The following is a 21,449-nucleotide window of genomic DNA, read 5'->3' as shown; positions in this document are numbered from 1 at the left end:
TTTTCATCAGAGGGTATGGGATCCGTTTTCAAAACAAGGCCTCCAATGTGAAATGAATGTAATGAGGTCCGTCTCCTCTGCACTATATATTTAAAGCAACGTTGCACCACTTGAAATAGCCCTAAAAGGTAAAGGTAAAGGGACCCCTGACCATTAGGTCCGGTCGCAACCGACTCTGGGGTCGTGGCGCTCATCTCGCTTTATTGGCCGAGGGAGCCGGCGTACAGCTTCCGGGTCATGTGGCCAGCATGACTAAGCCGCTTCTGGCGAGACAGAGCAGCGCACGGAAACGCCGTTTACCTTCCCGCCGGAGTGGTACCTATTTATCTACTTGCACTTTGACGTGATTTCGAACTGCTAGGTTGGCAGGAGCAGGGACCGCGCAACGGGAGCTCACCCCATCACGGGGATTCAAACCGCCAACCTTCTGATCGGCAAGTCCTAGGCTCTGTGCTTTAACCCACAGCGCCACCCGCTTCCCTTAAATAGCCATAGCTCCCCTTAAATAATTCTGGGAACAGTAGTTTGTTAAAGGTGCTGAGAGTTTTTAGGAGACTCCTATTCTGCTCCCAGCTACAGTGTCCAGCTTTCTAGCCCATGCCGTGTCTTTAGGTCTCCAATTGGCCTATGTGTCGTACTGATCTGATCATTGAAGTTTATGCTGAAAGCCATAATCTGAGTCTGAGGAGGTCATCAGACAGGAGTCAGGACAGATGGCAGAATGATGAATTGTTTCCTCAATATGCTAGCTCTAAGCTGGCAGAGCTCCGTGGATTGGGAACAGGGCTTTTTGTGTGGCCTGCAGGACGATGCAACATACCGTATTTTTCGCTCTATAGGAAGCACGTTTCCCCCTCCAAATATTAAGGGGAAATGTGTGTGCATCCTATGGAGCGAATGCAGGCTCCTTGGCTTCAGCGATAGCAACGCGAAGCCTCCGAAGCGCAGAGAGAGCGCTCTCGCTGTGCTCCGGAGGCTTCGAGTTCCTTTTGCTGTAGCCAGGAGAGTCTTGCTCTCCAGGCTTCAGTGAAAGGAACCCAACGCTATCTGAAGAGCGAGAGGGGTCGATGCGCACCGACCCCTCTCCTTCTCCAGATAGCCGCCTGAAGCCTCTGGAGCGCAGCGGGAGTTCCCGCTGCACTCTGGAGGCTTCGGGTTCCTTTCGCTGAAGAGTAGGTGCCCCTTCAGCTAAGTGGGAGGAGAAATGGAAGGGGCTCCGTTTCTCCTGCCGCTTCGCTGAAGGGGCACTGCGCAGAGAGGGGGAGATTTTTTCCCCCTTGTTCTCCCCCTCTAAAACAAGGTGCGTCCTATGGTCAGGTGCATCCTATAGAGCAAAAAATACAGTATGTTTTTTTGTTTTTAAATCAAACGCGGCACTTCAGATATCTACAGGGTCCAACCTCTATAGCACACAGACTCCAGGGACTATCGGAGTGATGTATGAGTCTCTAGTTTGCCTGTTTCAAAGCAGGAGAAAACTCATGGGGTCTCCCTCAGCTCATGACTCATATCTCTGCTTTATGACCTCTTTCTCCTGTTACCTGGGAGTTTGCACTAGGGGGTAAGGAGGCTCCCAAGCAGTGAGACATCTTGGGCTGAGGGGGAGAGGAAAAGCAGGGATGGGTGTCTGGGCTCAGCTGGGGATCCCAGTCACCACCATCAAAGAACTTGGGAGGAACTCAGACCCCAATCTGGCCACGGAGAACCACCCAGGATGCCCGTAAGCCTCCCACCTGAAAGAACAACACGGACATCATGCAGACACCATTCTATAGCTTGGGGCCCCTCCAGATTTGCACAATCCTGCCTGGTTCTGCTTCTAGCAGGTAAGAGATTGGGGGGGGCGTCTCTGGGGAACAGAGATCCTGGCTTGATGATGGTCTGGGGAGAAGAGACCCAGAAGGACTGAGATCTATTTATTTTTTTAAAATACATATATCTATATCTATAGCTATAGCTATATAATATTCTTTTACAAAATTGTACACACATATTTCCTAAACATAACAGGACTAACAAAATATGGGTTACTGGGTGGGGACCTAAAATACCAACTATCCTGTTTTACAGTACAGTCATACCTTGGTTCTTGAAAGGAATCCATTCCGGAAGTCCATTCAACTTCCAAAAACGTTCAAAAACCAAGGCGTAGCTTCCGATTGGCTGCAGACATTTGGCTTCCAAAAAATGTTCACAAACTGAAACACTCACTTCCGGATTTGCGGTGTTTGGGAGCCAAAACATTTGAGTCATAAGGCGTTTGAGAACCAAGGTACGACTGTACATACGTAATAATGAGATAATTACAGTAAACCTGTAAAATGAGTTCTTCAGCAGTTCAGCTTAGAAAACACAGAGTAATAGGAGGTGCGAATGAGTAGTTCCTGCTTATCTATGCCATATTGCAATATAGGTTGCAGGTATTTCTCATCCGTATGTTGCTTTGTTTGTATATTTAATAAAATCACAACACACTGTGTAGACATATCTGTTTTTTTTCCTCTCCACCATGGCACCTTTTCCCCCAAACGCGGCAGCTAAAAAAGCCAATGCAATTCTGGGCTGCATCAATAGGAGTATAGCATCTAGATCAAGGGAAGTAATAGTGCCACTGTATTCTGCTCTGGTCAGACCTCACCTGGAGTACTGTGTCCAGTTCTGGGCACCACAATTCAAGAAGGACACTGACAAACTGGAACGTGTCCAAAGGAGGGCAATCAAAATGGTCAAAGGCCTGGATACGATGCCTTATGAGGAACGGCTAAGGGAGCTGGGCATGTTTAGCCTGGAGAAGAGGAGGTTAAGGGGTGATATGATAGCCATGTTCAAATATATAAAAGGATGTCACATAGAGGAGGGAGAAAGGTTGTTTTCTGCTGCTCCAGAGAAGCGGACACGGAGCAATGGTTCCAAACTACAAGAAAGAAGATTCCACCTAAACATTAGGAAGAACTTCCTGACAGTAAGAGCTGTTCGACAGTGGAATTTGCTGCCAAGGAGTGTGGCGGAGTCTCCTACTTTGGAGGTCTTTAAGCAGAGGCTTGACAACCATATGTCAGGAGTGCTCTGATGGTGTTTCCTGCTTGGCAGGGGGTTGGACTCGATGGCCCTTATGGTCTCTTCCAACTCTATGATTCTATGATTCAAACAGCTTTTCCATTACAGCTGCTTGCCAGACTATATTATACCAGGGCTCAATATTCATTAACGGCAAGGTTTTCCCCGTTTCTGGCTATTGCCATTCTAGTTGCTTTCAATAAATGTGTTATTAATTCCTTACTTCTTAACTGGTCCATATCTGTAGTAATGAAGTAAGACTGTTACTGGGGTTATTGGGATTGTCTGAGCTACAATCTCTTTTAAAACTTCATTCCAAAATTGTTCCATTTGTGGACAGCTCCACCACATAAGTTGGTGTGTACCTATAATTTGGCATCCATAGATGCCTCAGTGTTAAATACTATCCATGCACAATTTTTAATAAGCATTCCCTGGCAGTTGCTGACAAATATTTATATGGTGCTTTTGTCCATAAACTGTTCAATTTATCCTCTTCAATGCTTATATCCCAATTTAATTAGCACCAGCTTTTTAGATTTTGTTAGGAGCAAAATGGGTTCATGAAAAGGGTTTTGTATAAAAGGAAATTTCATCCCTTAGCCATTATATGATCTCTTGTCAGCTTCTTTTCATATTCTGCTAGTTTCCTTGTAGCTTCATTTTTCATTTGTGCATTTAGAAGAAATGATCTCAACCAATATCCTAACAGTGAGGTACAGCTGAGATCTAATACTGAGAGAGAAGCTGTTTTATAAGTTCTACGGCCACCTCAGTATAAAAAGCCATGCCTCCCAAATTCTGAGATGACAATTGTATATTTTTTTAATATAAAGTTGATCGAAAATCCCCCTTTATTTGTTTGCAGTGGGTAAGCTGGGAAGCCCCTTCTGGTTGCAAAATTGCAGGGTATGGTCTGAAGGCAGGTGAGGCCACCACTAACTTGCTGAGGCCTAGTAGGTCTCAGTCTGGTCAGTGGCTGAATTGTTGACCACCTGAGAGCCACATGTATGGCACTTTGGGTGCCATGACAGAAGAAAGGCAGGATTTAAATGTAGGAGAAAGAATAAATGAAATTACGAGGGTTTCTGTCTCCATTACTCCTGCCTGTTCTTGGCCTGTTGAACGGAGTGACTTTCTCCTCCCCATTCCACAGCCTCCATCTTGAGCTCTTGCTTCCTGTTGACTCAAGCTGCCAGAAGGGTTAAAGCTCGTCATCCTCATGTGAAGAAAATGGCCGCTCCTAAGCCTCCTTGTTTGCCTCAGGTGGCTGCCACGACGAATGCTTCTGTTCTTCCTCCAGCAACAACCGGGACTCCCCCCGCAACAGCAGCTGCAGCTGCTGAAACAACCACAGGGGCTCTCCCTGCAATGCAAAAGGGGACTCCCCTCACAACGACAAACGGGACTTCTGCTGCAATGACAACTGGGGCTCCTTCCATTCCTCCTGCAGTGCGAACTAAGACTCCTCGTCCCCGTCCTCCTTCAGCGACAACTAAGTCTCCTCCTCCCCCTCTCCCTCCAGCAGTGGCAACTAAGGGTCCTCCTCTCTCTCCAGCCTCTCCTGGAGCTCCCAGTAGTCCAGCACCAACCGTTCCTGGTGGTCCTGGTGGTCCTGGTGGTCCTACTTTGAAGCGTCCTAAGCCCGAGGAACCCGTGGCACCACCCAGGGGGGATATCATTATCAGTTTTTACCCATCGATTCCGGTCATAGACGAGGACATTCTACTCACCCTGGATGGAGATATCAAAGGCTTTGTGGGCTGCCTTTGGAAGCGAGCGGTAGGCCCTGTATCGAGGACCATTGCGCTCTTCTATACGCAGCCAAATGTCTCGCTGCAATACATGTTTGGCCATACCGGTCGGGAAATTCTTAATCAGGATTGCTCTCTCCTCATCACCAAAATCACCCCTGAGGACACTGCTGTATATGAGGTAGAGATGGAAGTGTGGAGGAATGGGATAGAATACTCTCTCGTTGGGCAAAAATATTTGGAGGTTACAGGTAACTGCTTTTTGGGCCCTTCTTTCCTCTAGAACAGGTGCGAAAGATGATCAAGCTTAAATGGAATGCTTGGTTTAGGAGCACCTCCATCAAGGCGAAAACCTCAATCCAATCTATAAAAATATGCCTGCATAAAAAGGCCCTCAGCTGCTGCACTCGGCTGAGCTGTAGACAGAGTTGTTGAACTGTTGCTATGGCCTTTGGCCACCCGACACCAGAAACAGGTGATAGAAAGAGTTATCAGCTGTTTCTGCTGTCAGGTGGCAAATGGCCAAAGCAAGGGCTGCCATATGTCCATCATTTCCCAGATATATCTGGGATTCGCCCGTCGAAAATAGTGTCCTGGCGGAATTTACAAAAATCCGTAGAAATGTCCAAGAATTTCCTTTAAAATCACCAAATCCCCTCATTTTGGGGGGAGATTTTGCAAAAGGAAGTTCAACAACTTTCTTTCATGTCTCACAACCCTGGTTTAGTATAATAAAGCATAATTTCCGAGACAGAAATAGAAGGCTAACGGTCAGAGTCCATAGAGAGGCAAGTATTCTTTGCATTTCTGGAAACCACACGGTGCCAATGCCACAGGCAGATTTGGGTTCCCATCACTGTTTTCACATGACTTTTCCCTTACCTCCAGGAGACGAGAAAGAGGTAGAAAGAGCCGGAGGCCTCTCAGGAGGAGCCATCACAGCCATTGTTCTTGGGTGTCTCCTGGGGGTCATATTGGCCGTGGGTTTGATTAGCTACCAAACCAAATCAACTCGAAGGTAACAAATATCTCTTCGTCACTTATTACTTTGTTGTTTTTCCTTGTATCTTAGAAGGATAGATTCTGATTTAATCTTTCAGGAAACTGAAAGGAGCCAACCCAGACCCTCCAAGCGTCCCTGTTTTCCAGGGACTGTCCCAGATTTACACTAGCCATCCCGGTTTCTGATTTGATCCCAGAATGTCCCGCTTTTCCTTAGGATGTCCCTATTTTCTTTTTTAAAAAAAAGATATTTATTGAAGTTTTACAAATTATATCAAACAAAACAATACACACAAACACAAACAAAAAAAGAACAAGTATAATTTCAGAACCTTATTTTCTTAAAACTTACTTCACCGACCTCCTCATACCTCCCCTTTCTGCATTCCCATTTCAAATATTTAGTTCAGCAAATCCTCACCCTTAATTTTATCTAATTGTCAACCTTTCTTTTCTTTTAACTTAATCTTTACAGCTGTACTCCATTTGATTTCTAAAGCCACATCGTTCTAGCACTCATTAATTTTGCAATGTTTCTTAAGATAGTTCTTAAATTTCTTCCAATCTTCTTCCGCCGTCTCTTTTCCCTGGTCTCGGATTCAGCCAGTCATTTCTGCCAATCCCATGTAGTCTATCACCTTCATCTGCCATTCTTCCAGGATGTCCCTATTTTCATCAGAGAAATGTTGAAGGGTATGGAATAGGAAATCCTCAGGGCTCTCTGTCAGCCGGAACTCACCAGAACTCGGTTCCGGCACCTGTCTGGTGGGTGCCATTGCCATTCTAGTAGAACGAAAGAGGTGTTCCTTATGAGTTCTGGCACCTCTTTTTCCAGAAAAATAGCACTGGGCATCCCTTAATTCATCGGAGAAATGTTGGAGGGTATAGATAGGGATGACCCTATCTTCATCATAGAAATGTTGGAGCTACTCAATTCTGAGTAGCCTGAGTTAAAAACAAAAGAGGAATGTAAATGGGTAAAATTCATGGTAATTGCAGCCAGACAGGTTATAGCGAGTAATTGGAAAAATGCAGACGAGCTAGGGGTGAACCAATGGAGGAAAAAACTGAATGATATTATAATTTTGGAATACCTAACTGTGAAGATACATAGAATGAAAGGGTTTAAGGTCAGTGAGAAAGAGGAGGATTGGTTTGAGAAGATATTGAATTATTTTGGTATTTTTGAACAATTTGGGGCAATTAAAATGTTAAAAGTTAAATAAACCTTGTGGAGGGAGGAGTGTTAAGGTATATAGAAGTGTACATATGGTTGATGTGAACATGTTATTATTGAATATTATTGAATATCTATATTATTGAATAAGTATATGATGGAATATGTATGTTATTGAATATGTATACCCAATGTATCAGCTGCCTAGGGGGTTTCAATGTTTGTGTTTTGGTTGTTGGTAAAATGTTTTTTTAAAAAATAATCATAGAAATGCTGGAGGGCTGGGCCTAACGCTCTGTGGCAATCTTTTTCATTAAGAGAGAAACTATGCCAAACTTAGTGTGGACACCTGATAGGTATTGCCCACAACTCCGGAGCACCATTACTATAAGATACATAATTCTGTTGTTGTTTAGTCGTTTAGTCATGTCCGACTCTTCATGACCCCATGGACCAGAGCACGCCAGGCACTTCTGTCTTCCACTGCCTCCCGCAGTTTGGTCAAACTCATGCTGGTAGCTTCGAGAACACTGTCCAACCATCTCGTCCTCTGTCGCCCCCTTCTCCTTGTGCCCTCCATCTTTCCCAACATCAGGGTCTTTTCCAGGGAGTCTTCTCTTCTCATGAGGTGGCCAAAGTACTGGAGCCTCAGCTTCACGATCTGTCCTTCCAGTGAGCACTACATAATTCTACTGACGGTTAAATCAAAATGTTTAAAACAGAAATCAATAACCGTTTCTATAGCAACAGGGGAAGCAATGAACAGCGAGACCCCAAAAGCCTTCTAGAAGAACCTGGTTTCTGCTGCCTGGTGTCTGAAGATGGTGGGTGGTGGTCGGGTCTTGTTGGGGAGGCATTTCATAACACAACCCTGCTTTTGGTGATGAGTTGTGGCATTGGGGAGGGCTGTTCCCCGTTCACGCGGAAGTGCTTTCCCTATCTAGACCATCCTCCTCATTCTCATGCAGAGGAAACTCAAATAGCCTAGGGTGGCACAGAATTTTGGTCAGGAAAACTGAGCTGTTGGTTAGATGCCTCCTCCCCTTATTCCTCATGGACGGCTCCATTCTGCTGCTGGTTCATTTCTGGGTGAAATTCAAGGTGTTCAGACTAGTGTTTAAAGCACCTAGATGACTTAGGCGTCAAATATCTGAGGACTTTCTGTGATGCAGTTGAGAGGGTCCAGAACAACCTTGTTGCTCCTGAACTCTTTGCCCTTTTGCTTATTTTAGGAGTGCTGGACCAGAACCTGCAATAGCAAGCAACAAACCTTCAAGGTAAGCAGCAGTCAAATCCTGGGTGCTCTTCTTCTTCTTCTTCATTTCTTCCTTCTCCTCCTCCTTCTTGAAAGAAACAGCTTTCGGGAGTTACAGGAGTGTCTCAGAGCTCCAAGATTCCATTTCCATATTTGGGGTTCTATGAGAAGTGTAGGGATTCAGGTAACAGAAAATAAGAGAACTTACAGAGCGTCCCTCAGCCATAGCAGGATTCTGGCTTCTCCAGGCTTCCTACCTGAAATGGCAAGCATGCATGTCAGCAAACTGAACACTGCTTCAACAATCTGACATTCACATCCCCACAGTGCTTCTTCAGACTGCTTGTCTGAATTATATTTTATTTTTAAGCACAGCATGTACATTTACTCCTGTTCATTTGAATGTGCATCTCTCCCCCCCCCCAAAGAAACAATTTAAAAGAACTGCAAAACCTTCTCCAAGGATGTGTCCAGGGAAGGTTGAAGGTTCCTGACATCACAGGAACCAGCCAATCGGTGCTATCCTTGGTCAATTTCTGCAGCAGACATGCAGAACTGGGATTTGTACAACTCTGTTCTGGAGGGGAAAGATACCTATGGCTTAAATTCTGAGAAGACGCTTAAGCCCCAAGAGTTTCCACTTCTGACTCCACCCTCTGTTATGGAAGACGTAAACCAAAAAATGGTGGTAACCCCTATCCCTGGAGACTAGTAAGAACCAGCACTAAGTACTGCACTTAAGAATGGTGAAGTCAGTGGGTTTCTAGTTCAAGGCAGGGCTACAGAGATAAAGGGGTGGAGCTATTCAAATAGGGTCTGGTTGGTTCTCTTTGGCTCCAACCAATGGGACAAACTAAACAATCTTCAACCTGGGGAACAGCTGGGAAAACCCACTGTGACTACGGAAAGAGCTACACCATGCATTTAAAGCACAACCAACGCACATTTGAAGCTCATGGCTTCCCCCAGAGGATCCTGGGAACTGTATTTTGTTAAGGGTGCCAGGGACTGCAACTCTTGTGACTGGAAAACTATAGGATTCTTGGGGGGAAGCCATGTGCTTTCAAGGTGTGTTGGCTGTGCTTTAAGATGTTTGTTGCAGATCAGGCCAGATTTCCTCAGGGAATTGGAACTTTCTTGGGGTCCCCTGGAACAGGAGGGCAGAAGGTAGATCAGGAAGAACTGATACTGATAGATCTTTGGCTGATTTGCAGTGGACCAACAAGGGTTTGTGACTTTGTAATGGTCTAGCACGCAGAAAGAAGCAGGCTTTTGTGTGGAGGGACTTGTGAGCTTGGTCCTGGATACAGATCACAAATTCCTGAGCAGTATGTGTGTTCCAAGCTACCCCATTCTGAGCATATATCCATCCACCCAAGTCTGGCACCTGACTGGGGTCCTAGTAAAAAAAATAAATGACTCCACCTTTGCCCTACAATGCCTTGGACCCTATAGATCACTGGGTCAGTCATTCAGCTACTCCCCTGAGCAATGGTAGCTCCAGTGCTTTTTTCTAGGACAGGGGGTGGGGAGTGGGGGAACTCACCGCAAAGTTTGCTTGTTTGTTTGTTGCGGACCCAGTTGCAGCGCAGACAGCTCCTCCCCAGGCCGCGGCTAAATGTAAGATGCAATTAATAAACTCAAGCAGACAACGATCTGGATTAGAAATGGCCACAATTTCATTGATTACAGGTATAGGTGTGTTTTTGGCTCAGGGATTGGGTGCGTCCATCAGGCAAGGCCTCGTTCCACCTGCCCTGCTCCACCCTCTGCTTCTCAATGTGTGTTGTATTGTTTTATGTACTGTGGCTTTCCGTTGTTTTATTGATTATAGTTTAGATAGTATTGTAACTGTTGAGTGGATTTCTGTTTAACTTTTATATGTTGATATTTTTATTTTATACTATTCTAATGATTGTTGAATGTTAGCTTTTTGATGGAGGTTGCCTATTTTAAAGTTATGTTTTATTATCACATTTTTGTATTGTATTAGATTGTTATAAGGTGTACATTTTTTGTTTCTTCAGCTTGTAAACCGCCTTGAGTATTGTAAGATAGAAAACTTCGAGGAACTTCAGTGATAGTTGCTAGGTAGATAGAAGAAATTAGATTTATTGAGAATAAGTTTAATTATGAAAAAAAAATGTGTATTGGCAATACGTAATATGAATTTGAAATATGGAATAGACGGGAATATGGAATAGACGGGAAGTTGGGTCTTTAGTGTTAAGACCAATAGATGTTTTATTGTTTGCCAAGAAAATTATGTGTCTATGGTTATTTTTGTAATTTATGTGTCATTTGGTATTTGTGTTTTTCTGTATGTGTTTTTTTTCTTGTTGTATGTATAAATAAATAAAATTAGCTAAAAAAAGAAAGAAAGATAGAAAGGCGGTATACAAATTAAAAATGATGATGATGATGAGGCATATATGTTCCAGACCCACCCACCCACCCTCGACCAATATATTTATATATATTATTTAATTTTAAAAGGTAAGGGAACTCAGTTTCCCCAAGTTCCTGCTGAAAAAACCACACCCCTGGTTAGTTTGTTGGTGGGGAAAGTGGCACTTTCCCCTGGTACCACTAGGGTTGCACTCACCAGGGCAAGGCAGCAGTGAGGTTGGGAGAGATCTATGGCTGCAGCAGTCCCACAGGGCTGCTCCACCAACCCAGTCTCGGGGGTGGATGAGAGGATGAGGTGGAGCTTTGCATAGATGCCTTCAAAAGAAGGGAGACTCTGGTCCACTGTGGGGAACAATGAAAGTCTAATGCCTACATCTGAAATTTCCTTTGTTTCCCTAGGGTGGGCAGTCAGAGCAAGACACCTACGTAAGTACCAGCCCTACACAATGGGGCAGTGAGTGCTGGGTGTGTGGGGCGCAAGTTCCTCAGCCTGCCTCTGTGGCAGGTGCAGACAACTTGTGGACTTCCAGATGTTGCTGCCCCACAACCCCCCCCCAGGCCCAGCAAGCACGGCCAATGCTTAGGGAAGATGAGAGCAGCATCTGGAAGGCCAGAGGTTCTCCTCCTCTCTGTCAGCCGGAACTCACCAGAACTCAGTTCCGGCACCTTTCTGGTGGGTGCCAATGCCATTCTAGTAGAACGAAAGAGGTGTTCCTTATGAGTTCTGGCACCTCTTTTTCCAGAAAAATAGCACTGGGCATCCCTAAATTCATCGGAGAAATGTTGGAGGGTATAGATAGGGATGACCCTATCTTCATCATAGAAATGTTGGAGCTACTCAGTTCTGAGTAGCCTGAGTTAAAAACAAAAGAGGAATGTAAATGGGTAAAATTCATGGTAATTGCAGCCAGACAGGTTATAGCGAGTAATTGGAAAAATGCAGACGAGCTAGGGGTGAACCAATGGAGGAAAAAACTGAGTGATATTATAATTTTGGAATACCTAACTGTGAAGATACATAGAATGAAAGGGTTTAAGGTCAGTGAGAAAGAGGAGGATTGGTTTGAGAAGATACTGAATTATTTTGGTATTTTTGAACAATTTGGGGCAATTAAAATGTTAAAAGTTAAATAAACCTTGTGGAGGGAGGAGTGTTAAGGTATATAGAAGTGTACATATGGTTGATGTGAACATGTTATTGTTGAATATTATTGAATATGTATATTATTGAATAAGTATATGATGGAATATGTATGTTATTGAATATGTATACCCAATGTATCAGCTGCCTAGGGGGTTTCAATGTTTGTGTTTTGGTTGTTGGTAAAAGATTTTTTTAAAAAATAATCATAGAAATGCTGGAGGGCTGGGCCTAACGCTCTGTGGCAATCTTTTTCATTAAGAGAGAAACTATGCCAAACTTAGTGTGGACACCTGATAGGTATTGCCCACAACTCCGGAGCACCATTACTATAAGATACATAATTCTGTTGTTGTTTAGTCATTTAGTCGTGTCCGACTCTTTGTGACCCCGTGGACCAGAGCACGCCAGGCACTCCTGTCTTCCACTGCCTCCCGCAGTTTGGTCAAACTCATGCTGGTAGCTTCGAGAACACTGTCCAACCATCTCGTCCTCTGTCGCCCCCTTCTCCTTGTGCCCTCCATCTTTCCCAACATCGGGGTCTTTTCCAGGGAGTCTTCTCTTTTCCTGAGTTGGCCAAAGTATTGGAGCCTCAGCTTCACGATCTGTCCTTCCAGTGAGCACTACATAATTCTACTGACGGCTAAATCAAAATGTTTAAAACAGAAATCGTTTCCATAGCAACAGGGGAAGCAATGAACAGCGAGACCCCAAAAGCCTTCTAGAAGAACCTGGTTTCTGCTGCCTGGTGTCTGAAGATGGTGGGTGGTGGTCGGGTCTTGTTGGGGAGGCATTTCATAACACAACCCTGCTTTTGGTGATGTGGCATTGGGGAGGGCTGTTCCCCGTTCACGCGGCAGTGCTTTCCCTATCTAGACCATCCTCCTCATTCTCATGCAGAGGAAACTCAAATAGCCTAGGGTGGCACAGAATTTTGGTCAGGAAAACTGAGCTGTTGGTTAGATGCCTCCTCCCCTTATTCCTCATGGACGGCTCCATTCTGCTGCTGGTTCATTTCTGGGTGAAATTCAAGGTGTTCAGACTAGTGTTTAAAGCACCTAGATGACTTAGGCGTCAAATATCTGAGGACTTTCTGTGATGCAGTTGAGAGGGTCCAGAACAACCTTGTTGCTCCTGAACTCTTTGCCCTTTTGCTTATTTTAGGAGTGCTGGACCAGAACCTGCAATAGCAAGCAACAAACCTTCAAGGTAAGCAGCAGTCAAATCCTGGGTGCTCTTCTTCTTCTTCTTCATTTCTTCCTTCTCCTCCTCCTTCTTGAAAGAAACAGCTTTCGGGAGTTGCAGGAGTGTCTCAGAGCTCCAAGATTCCATTTCCATATTTGGGGTTCTATGAGAAGTGTAGGGATTCAGGTAACAGAAAATAAGAGAACTTACAGAGCGTCCCTCAGCCATAGCAGGATTCTGGCTTCTCCAGGCTTCCTACCTGAAATGGCAAGCATGCATGTCAGCAAACTGAACATTACTTCATCAATCTGACATTCACATCCCCACAGTGCTTCTTCAGACTGCTTGTCTGAATTATATTTTATTTTTAAGCACAGCATGTACATTTACTCCTGTTCATTTGAATGTGCATCTCCCCCCCCCCAAAGAAACAATTTAAAAGAACTGCAAAACCTTCTCCAAGGATGTGTCCAGGGAAGGTTGAAGGTTCCTGACATCACAGGAACCAGCCAATCGGTGCTATCCTTAGTCAATTTCTGCAGCAGACATGCAGAACTGGGATTTGTACAACTCTGTTCTGGAGGGGAAAGATACCTATGTCTTAAATTCTGAGAAGATGCTTAAGCCCCAAGAGTTTCCACTTCTGACTCCACCCTCTGTTATGGAAGTCGTAAACCAAAAAAGGCCGGTAACCCCTATCCTTGGAGACTAGTAAGAACCAGCACTAAGTACCGCACTTAAGAACGGTGAAGTCGGTGGGTTTCTAGTTCAAGGCAGGGCTACAGAGATAAAGGGGTGGAGCTATTCAAATAGGGTCTGGTTGGTTCTCATTGGCTCCAACCAATGGGACAAACTAAACAATCTTCAACCTGGGGAACAGCTGGGAAAACCCACTGTGACTATGGAAAGAGCTACACCATGCATTTAAAGCACAACCAATGCACATTTGAAGCTCATGGCTTCCCCCAGAGGATCCTGGGAACTGTATTTTGTTAAGGGTGCCAGGGACTGCAACTCTTGTGACTGGAAAACTACAGGATTCTTGGGGGGAAGCCATGTGCTTTCAAGGTGTGTTGGCTGTGCTTTAAGATGTTTGTTGCGGATCAGGCCAGATTTCCTCAGGGAAATGGAACTTTCTTGGGGTCCCCTGGAACAGGAGGGCAGAAGGTAGATCAGGAGGAACTGATACTGATAGATCTTTGGCTGATTTGCAGTGGATCAACAAGGGTTTGTGACTTTGTAATGGTCTAGCACGCAGAAAGAAGCAGGCTTTTGTGTGGAGGGACTTGGGAGCTTGGTCCTGGATACAGATCACAAATTTCCCCAAGTTCCTGCTGAAAAAAACACACCCCTGGTTAGTTTGTTGGTGGGGAAAGTGGCACTTTCCCCTGGTACCTGGTACCACTAGGGTTGCACTCACCAGGGCAAGGCAGAAGTGAGGTTGGGAGAGATCTATGGCTGCAGCAGTCCCACAGGGCTGCTCCACCAACCCAGTCTCGGGGGTGGATGAGAGGATGAGGTGGAGCTTTGCATAGATGCCTTCAAAAGAAGGGAGACTCTGGTCCACTGTGGGGAACGATGAAAGTCTAATGCCTACATCTGAAATTTCCTTTGTTTCCCTAGGGTGGGCAGTCAGAGCAGGACACCTACGTAAGTACCAGCCCCACACAATGGGGCAGTGAGTGCTGGGTGTGTGGGGCGCAAGTTCCTCAGCCTGCCACCGTGGCAGGTGCAGAGAACTTGTGGACTTCCAGATGTTGCTGCCCCACAACACCCCCCCAGGCCCAGCAAGCACGGCCAATGCTGAGGGAAGATGAGAGCAGCATCTGGAAGGCCAGAGGTTCTCCACACCAGTTCTCCTGCAAGTTCTTCTTGTTGATGTAATGTGAACCAAGGGTTAAATGATGACACAGGGCTTGGGTTCAGGTGTTGAGGCAGCTTGGATAGGCTAGTTTGAGCCTCTTAGTTTAAGCAATCCAGGTTCCTTTTAAACTGCTTGGGGTGGCCCCAGGGCCGGATTTAGGTTTGATGAGGCTCTAAGCTACTGGTAGCTGGGCCCTTTATATGTCCAGCTGTTCTTATTCAACAACAAATCGCTGTTCTTTTGTGTTGAATATACGTTATATGGTAATTTATGGACCTAATAGGTATTTAAAGCCATCTGCACATAACAAAATATGTACATCGTAGGAGCCTACGCAACACAAAACACTGTTGCTGTATGTAGGTTTTATTTTGTTTTTGTCTTATATTTTTGAAATGTACATCCAGGTTTTTTTCCTTTTATTTTTTTGGGAGGCCCCCAAGAGAGTGGGGCCCTAAGCTATAGCTTGTTTAGCTTATACATAAATCTGGCACTGCATCAGCCCACCCTTAGACATGAATAGACCCTGGGGAGGGGAGTTGAATGACAACGGTAGCATCTCACGCCAAAACATTGAATGAGGTGTCCCCAGAAGGCAAATTAAGCACCAGAGAGGCTCAGTGAACGGCAGAAAACAGAGCCCCAGTCAAATAAGGGACATGGAGGTTTTCTAAAGAAGCGACCATCTTTGACACAACGGAGAGGCGCCAAACTTCTCCCTCCTAAACTCTTCGATCCTTTTCCCCGTTTCTTTAGCAATGAATTGGACCTGTCCACGGTAACCACGTCTTCTGCAGCACAGTAAGTAGCAAACCTAGAGGATGGAGCCTGAAACCTCTCTTTCTGAAGAAAACTGGATTTTCTCTCCAAAAACCACAAACTACTTAAGTTAAGATGTCTTCTAAAAGTTAAGAACGACGTAACTTTTAGAAGACATCTGAAGGCAACCCTGTATCGGGACGTTTTTAACATTTGATGCCTTATTATGTTTTATATATTCTGATAGCTGCCCAGGATGGCTGGGGAAACCCAACCAGATTGGCAGGGTATAAATAATAAAATGACGAAGATGATGATGATGATTAAACAACATCTGGCAGGAGGCAGAGAGGGAGGGCAGACTTCTGGAATTCCATTTCCACCTTTGGGGAGAAAGTGGTTTGGGGTGGGGGTCCAGTTGTTAAATGAAGACAAATGTTGCATAAAATTCGTATTGTTATTGGGGGAGGGGGGTTCCTCTCTGCTGAACTCACAAACGTAAGGAAGGAAGGATCATATCCGACAAATATCATATCCTCTTCTAGCATCTCAGCATCCTGCGCAGCACAGGAAACCACCCTATAATGAGCCAGGCCATTGGTTCATTTATCTCAGTATCATCAACACCGATTGGCAGGGGACGCCCTAGTTAGCCTCTTTTGAGGCTCAAATGAGAAGGCAGAGATCCATGTATGCCCCCTCGAGCTCCTTGGAGGGGGACAGGGGGCGATCTAATTGCAACAATTAAATAAATTTCATGTGTTAGAAGTATAACCTTCCAGCGTATCAGAGATAAAGATGGTGGGGTTGCTTCCAGTTGTGGTGACCGTCCTCTGATTCTAGACCGGCTTTCTTCCAGGTTAAAGCCAGAGTGATCATTCTAGTCCAGAATATTGCCATCATTCAAGTATGGAGCAGCATCAGCAAAGTCCAAGGAACCTCCAACCCCACCCCACCCCACCCCAGAAGAGGAATATCGTATGCATGGAGATCGTGGTGGATCACTTAAGCACCATCTCTTAGGTCTATCCAGGCCCCCAGGCAGAAAAAGAAAAACCACACACACCATATCTGCTGATGAAATAAAAGCCTCAAGTGGTTATTTCTGACTGTTTTGGCACTGCTTTGCAAAGGACTGCTGGGATGGGTTTATATTCCAGTATCTGCCATAGTATTCTATAATGTGCATCTTGTTATTGGGTTATTGGTGGTGTTGCTGTTGCCTCATCAGTGAGTAACAGTAGGGAAATAGGTCCATTTCTGTTTCTCCCCATTTCTCATATTTTGCAATTACAAGTTCAACTACACATTAGTGTGCAGTAAGTTGGTTTTTTAAAGACCTCGTGAAAGCACAGATTTTCTCTTAACATGCACATTTCTTGCCAAGCAGAGATATACACCTTTTTTTTCCGCAATGCAATTTTGCCCGACGTAATGCCTAGCACATGGATTTCTGCACACCTTCCTTGGCCAGAGAAGTGGGTTGCCAATCACAAAGAAGTGATTCCTTCATTGCAGGGGGCGTTTGTCTTGATGACCCTTTTGGTCCCTTCCAGCTCTATGATGCTATGATTCTAATTGCTTTGGAAAGTGAGGTATAGGCAGGTTCACATGCCAGCCAAGTCAAATTTCTCCCCCTAAACCTAGCTTCATGCTAAAGAAAATAAAATCAGATAAAGTGCCTCTGATATCTCCAAGGAAGGGGCCATCTCCACACACCGCAGAAGCTACTGCGACGCTAGGAGGATGTAAGAGTTGATTGCCTGCCTGTTTGTTGGGCTACCTTTGAAGGTGACCTGGAAACTACAACTAATCCAGAATGCCACAGCTAGACTGGTGACTGGGAGTGGCCGCCGAGACCACATAACACCGGTCCTGAAAGACCTACATTGACTCCCAGTACGTTTCTGGGCACAATTCAAAGGGTTGGTGGTGACCTTTAAAGCCCTAAACGGCCTCAGCCCAGTAGACCTGAAGGAGTGTCTCCACCCCCATCGTTCTGCCCAGACACTGAGGTCCAGCTCTGAGGGCCTTCTGGCGGTTCCCACCTTGCGAGAAGTCAGGTTACAGGGAACCAGGCAGAGGGCCTTCTCGGTGGTGGCGCCCGCCCTGTGGAACGCCCTCCCATCAGATGTCAAGGAAATAAACAACTACTTGACTTTTAGAAGACATCTGAAGGCAGCCCTGTTTAGGGGAGTTTTAAATGTTGGATGTTTTATCGTGTTTTTAATATACTGTTGGGAGCCGCCCAGAGTGGTTGGGGAAAACCAGCCCGATGGGTGGGGTATAAATAATAATAATAGTAGTAATAACAATAATAATATTTACTATTATTATTTCATAGCAGGGCAGAAGGAAAGTCATGGGGTCTCCCTCAGCTCGTGACTCATGTCTCTGCTTTATGACCTCTTTCTCTTGTTACCCGGGAGTTTACACGGGGGTTGAGCAGGCTCTTGGCACTGAAGCACCCTGGGCTTAGGGTGGGAGAAGAGAACCTAGGATGGGTGTCTGGGCTCAGCTGGGGATCCCAATCACTGGCATCAAAGAACACGGGGGGAACCCAGGCACCAACCTGGGCAGAAAGAGAACCTCCCAGGATGCCCCACACCCTCCCACCTGCAAGACCAACTCGATCAACATGCAGACGCCGCCCAACAGTTTGCGGACCTTCTGGGTTTGCAAGGTCCTGCCTGGTTCTACTTCTAGCAGGTAAGACATGGGGGGTGTCTCTGGGGAACAGAGGTTCTGGCCTGGCGAGAAGAATCAGCGTTCCAAACCTCTCAATATATTTCTTAAACGGTGGCACCTAGAACACATGACTCCAGTTGGGGGTCTGACCAAGGCAGATTAGAGCAGTCAGTACTATGACTTTCCTTGATCTGGACCCTAGGCTGCCTAGAACAGAATTAGCTTATTTTTTCTTCCTTTTTGGAAATAATTTTTATTTGATTTTACAAGTATAAGAATATGACAATACAATCATACACGTCCATATTTAAAGATTCCTCCGAATCTCTGGACTTCCCATCCTCCCCTTCATGGGTCCTATTGTCAGCCCTTTCAACTGCATATTATTCAGTTAGTTCAAATTTTATATCACTCCATTGTCTCCATAGTATTCGCTACATTGCAAGTGTTATTGCAGTCCTGCTAACGTTTTCATCTGCTTACGGTGGTCTCCAAGATAATTCCCCCCTCCACTCTTTGTTAAAGTTTTGGTCTTCTTGGTTCCTGAGCTCAGTGGCGTAGCGTGGGGGGTGCCAGGGGTGCCAGCCGCACCGGGCGCAACATTTGGGGGGGCGCGAGTCCAGAGGGAAGGGACAAGCAATCGAGGCTTGGTTGGGGTGGGGGGTCGTCGTCTCCGCCACTGCTTCTGTTTTCCGCTGCGCTGAGGCGAGCTGGGCGCGGCCAGGCATGCAAGCGCAGCGCCTGGCCAAGCGCTGCAGCCTGGGGAGCCGGCGCCTTAGCGCCTTGCCGTCGGCCGCGCAGCCGTAGCCCAAGCTCGACAACTCGTGGAGGGCGCCTCTCTCTCTCTCTCTCTCTCTCTCTCTCTCTCTCTCTCTCTCTCTCTCTGCCTGGAGGGGAGGGGCTTTCCCTGCTCTTTGTTCCGTTTGAGCAAACACAGCAACGAAACAGAGGAGGGTGGGCAGTAAGACCCTGAGGCAGAATGCAGGAAAGCAACAGCTTCCTCTTTTCAGGTTTCCCTTCTCCGGTACCTACCCACCCACGTTTATTGCGAGGGAAATCTAGCTGACTGCAGGGAAGGGGTTGGGTGCATGTAATGTGTGACAAAGGCATCAGGTGTACGTCTTGGGTGGAAAGGGTATAAGGGTGGGGAGGTAGAGTGCATTTAAAAAAACCAAAACATTGTGGATTTAAACAAGGAAAATGTAGCATAATCTACTGTTTGTAAGGGCCCTTTGGGATTGGTTTTACCCATCTCAGACAGTTAGCTCATAGTGTAAATAAAGATGGCTGTTGTTTACATTTTTTTTAATAAAAGCATCAACAACGATCCTTTTGCACGGTCTGTGTTGCTGTGTTGCAGAACTTTTTGCAGTTGCAGGATTAGGGATGGTGTTCTGTGCTACAGTGGCGTAGCGTGGGGGGTGCAGGCTGGGCCGGCCACACCGGGCGCAACATCTGGGGGGCCGCGCTCCATGGGTTAGGGGGCGCAAAATCCACGGGTTAGGGGGCGCAAATTACTTGCCTTGCCCCGGGTGCTGACAACCCACGCTACGCCACTGCCTGAGCTTCCTGGTCAGTTTAAATTACCATTCTTGGTCCAACAGTTTAATTTACCATTCTTCTCTGGTACGCATTAGCTTTTTTTTTTTGCTGACTCATTCTCCCAATCCACAAAGCTTGTAACTCTATCAAAAAAGAAGTGAGATTCCTCTGGAATGACTTGTTTTTGGGAAACCTATGGTGGGTCTTAGTAATCACAGCACCCTTTTCTAAGCGCTCACAGACTGACTGTTGAATTCTCTGTTCTTGGACATTTCCTGGTATCGATGTCAAGCTCACCGGTCGGTAGCTACCTGGATCTTCTCCCCTCCCCCCCGCCACCCCCTTCAAAGAGCCCAGTCCTTTCGGCAGCTGATTGATTGCAGCCCATTGGCATATGTCAGCCCAGGAGCACCTCTTGATTAATGACAATTGTCCAGGTTATGGAGGAACCAGCCACAAATTATGCCAGAGATGGAGGTTTATCCTTGGGATGGACACGCTCCCAGGTCACACCCGCTCTGACTTTCAGGTTGGCAGACACGGGCTTGAGCAGCACAGTGGGATGCAGTGAGCTCTGCAGACCCCACTGGGAAACATTACCAGGATCTTTGCCGCATAAATCTGTTGGCTACTCGTGTGTTGGTTCCTCCTTTGTGATTTCCCATTTCTCCCATTTTTTTTTAAAAAATGCGCCTTTCTTAAATTCCAGCTCACCTGTAAGCTCCTTATGCAGACACATCTGTTTCTTTATATGCCTCCTACTTTTCTTTCCTGTTGAAAACGTCTGCTTTGGGACCTTCAATATTTCAATTTTAAGAAGCTCCCATCCATCTTGGACTCCCTTCTCTTTTCATGTTTCTGACCATGGGATCTCATCCACTAGCTCCCTGAGCTTTTTGAAATTGGCCTCCTTAAAATCCAGAGTTCATGTCCAACTACATTCATCTTCCTCCAAGCTTTCCAAGTACTTCCACTTTGTCAATTAGTTATTCCCTGTTGGTGAGGACCAGGTCCAATATAGAAGATCCCCTTGTTGCTTCTTCCACCTCCTGGGAAGTCTGTGTTCCAACAGATATTGGGGTAGTTGGCGTCTCCCATGACTACTATATCTTTCCTTTTAAAAAAAAAATATGTTTGGTAATCTGCTCTAGGAAGGCATCATCCAGGCCTTCAGTCTGGCTTGGTGATCTAGAAATAAAATCAAGAGGGTTGCTATCTCTGTTATTCCTAACTGCTATTGGCCTCTTGAACTGAATGACTGTCTCTCTTCCTCCCTCCACAGCCTACATCTTGAGCTCTTGCTTCCTGTTTGCTCCTGTGATGACGGCAGCAACAACAACCTTGGCTGTCGCTCCTCCTGCCACCACAGTTGGGGCTCCTGCAGCGACAGCTGGTGCTCCACCTACAACGGCTGCTGCTCCACCTGCAACAACTGGGGCTCCTCCTGCAGTGACCTCTAAGGCTACTCTTCCACCACCTCCACCTCCACCTCCTCCAGTGACACCTAAGGCTACTCTTCCACCACCTCCACCTCCACCTCCACCTCCTCCACCTCCTCCAGTGACACCTAAGGCTACTCTTCCACCACCTCCACCTCCACCTCCTCCAGTGACACC

The 21,449-nt window shown here is 46.0% G+C and overlaps 2 protein-coding genes across 2 annotated transcripts; both read left to right on the top strand.

Moving 5' to 3' along the window:
* Positions 1–1,543: 1,543 nt before the first annotated feature.
* On the top strand, positions 1,544–16,705 carry LOC309536876 (uncharacterized protein). The gene is made up of 7 exons (XM_082231257.1): positions 1,544–1,826; positions 4,214–5,062; positions 5,700–5,829; positions 8,223–8,267; positions 11,054–11,080; positions 15,601–15,645; positions 16,463–16,705. The coding sequence occupies exons 1-7, from the start codon at positions 1,715–1,717 to the stop codon at positions 16,476–16,478; spliced, it is 1,224 nt and encodes a 407-aa protein (XP_082087383.1). The 5' UTR covers positions 1,544–1,714; the 3' UTR covers positions 16,479–16,705.
* Positions 14,605–21,365, top strand: LOC309536986 (uncharacterized protein). The gene is made up of 3 exons (XM_082231419.1): positions 14,605–14,611; positions 18,096–18,312; positions 21,116–21,365. Exons 2-3 carry the CDS (start codon positions 18,104–18,106, stop codon positions 21,291–21,293), a joined length of 387 nt encoding a protein of 128 aa, XP_082087545.1. The 5' UTR covers positions 14,605–14,611; positions 18,096–18,103; the 3' UTR covers positions 21,294–21,365.
* The last annotated feature ends 84 nt before the right edge of the window (positions 21,366–21,449 follow it).

Source organism: Podarcis vaucheri, assembly GCF_965113315.1.
Source record: "Podarcis vaucheri genome assembly, chromosome: 7".
Classification (NCBI taxonomy): Eukaryota; Metazoa; Chordata; class Lepidosauria; order Squamata; family Lacertidae; genus Podarcis; species Podarcis vaucheri.
Note: the sequence above shows the minus strand (reverse complement) of the source record. Positions and strands in the feature narration are given on the sequence as shown.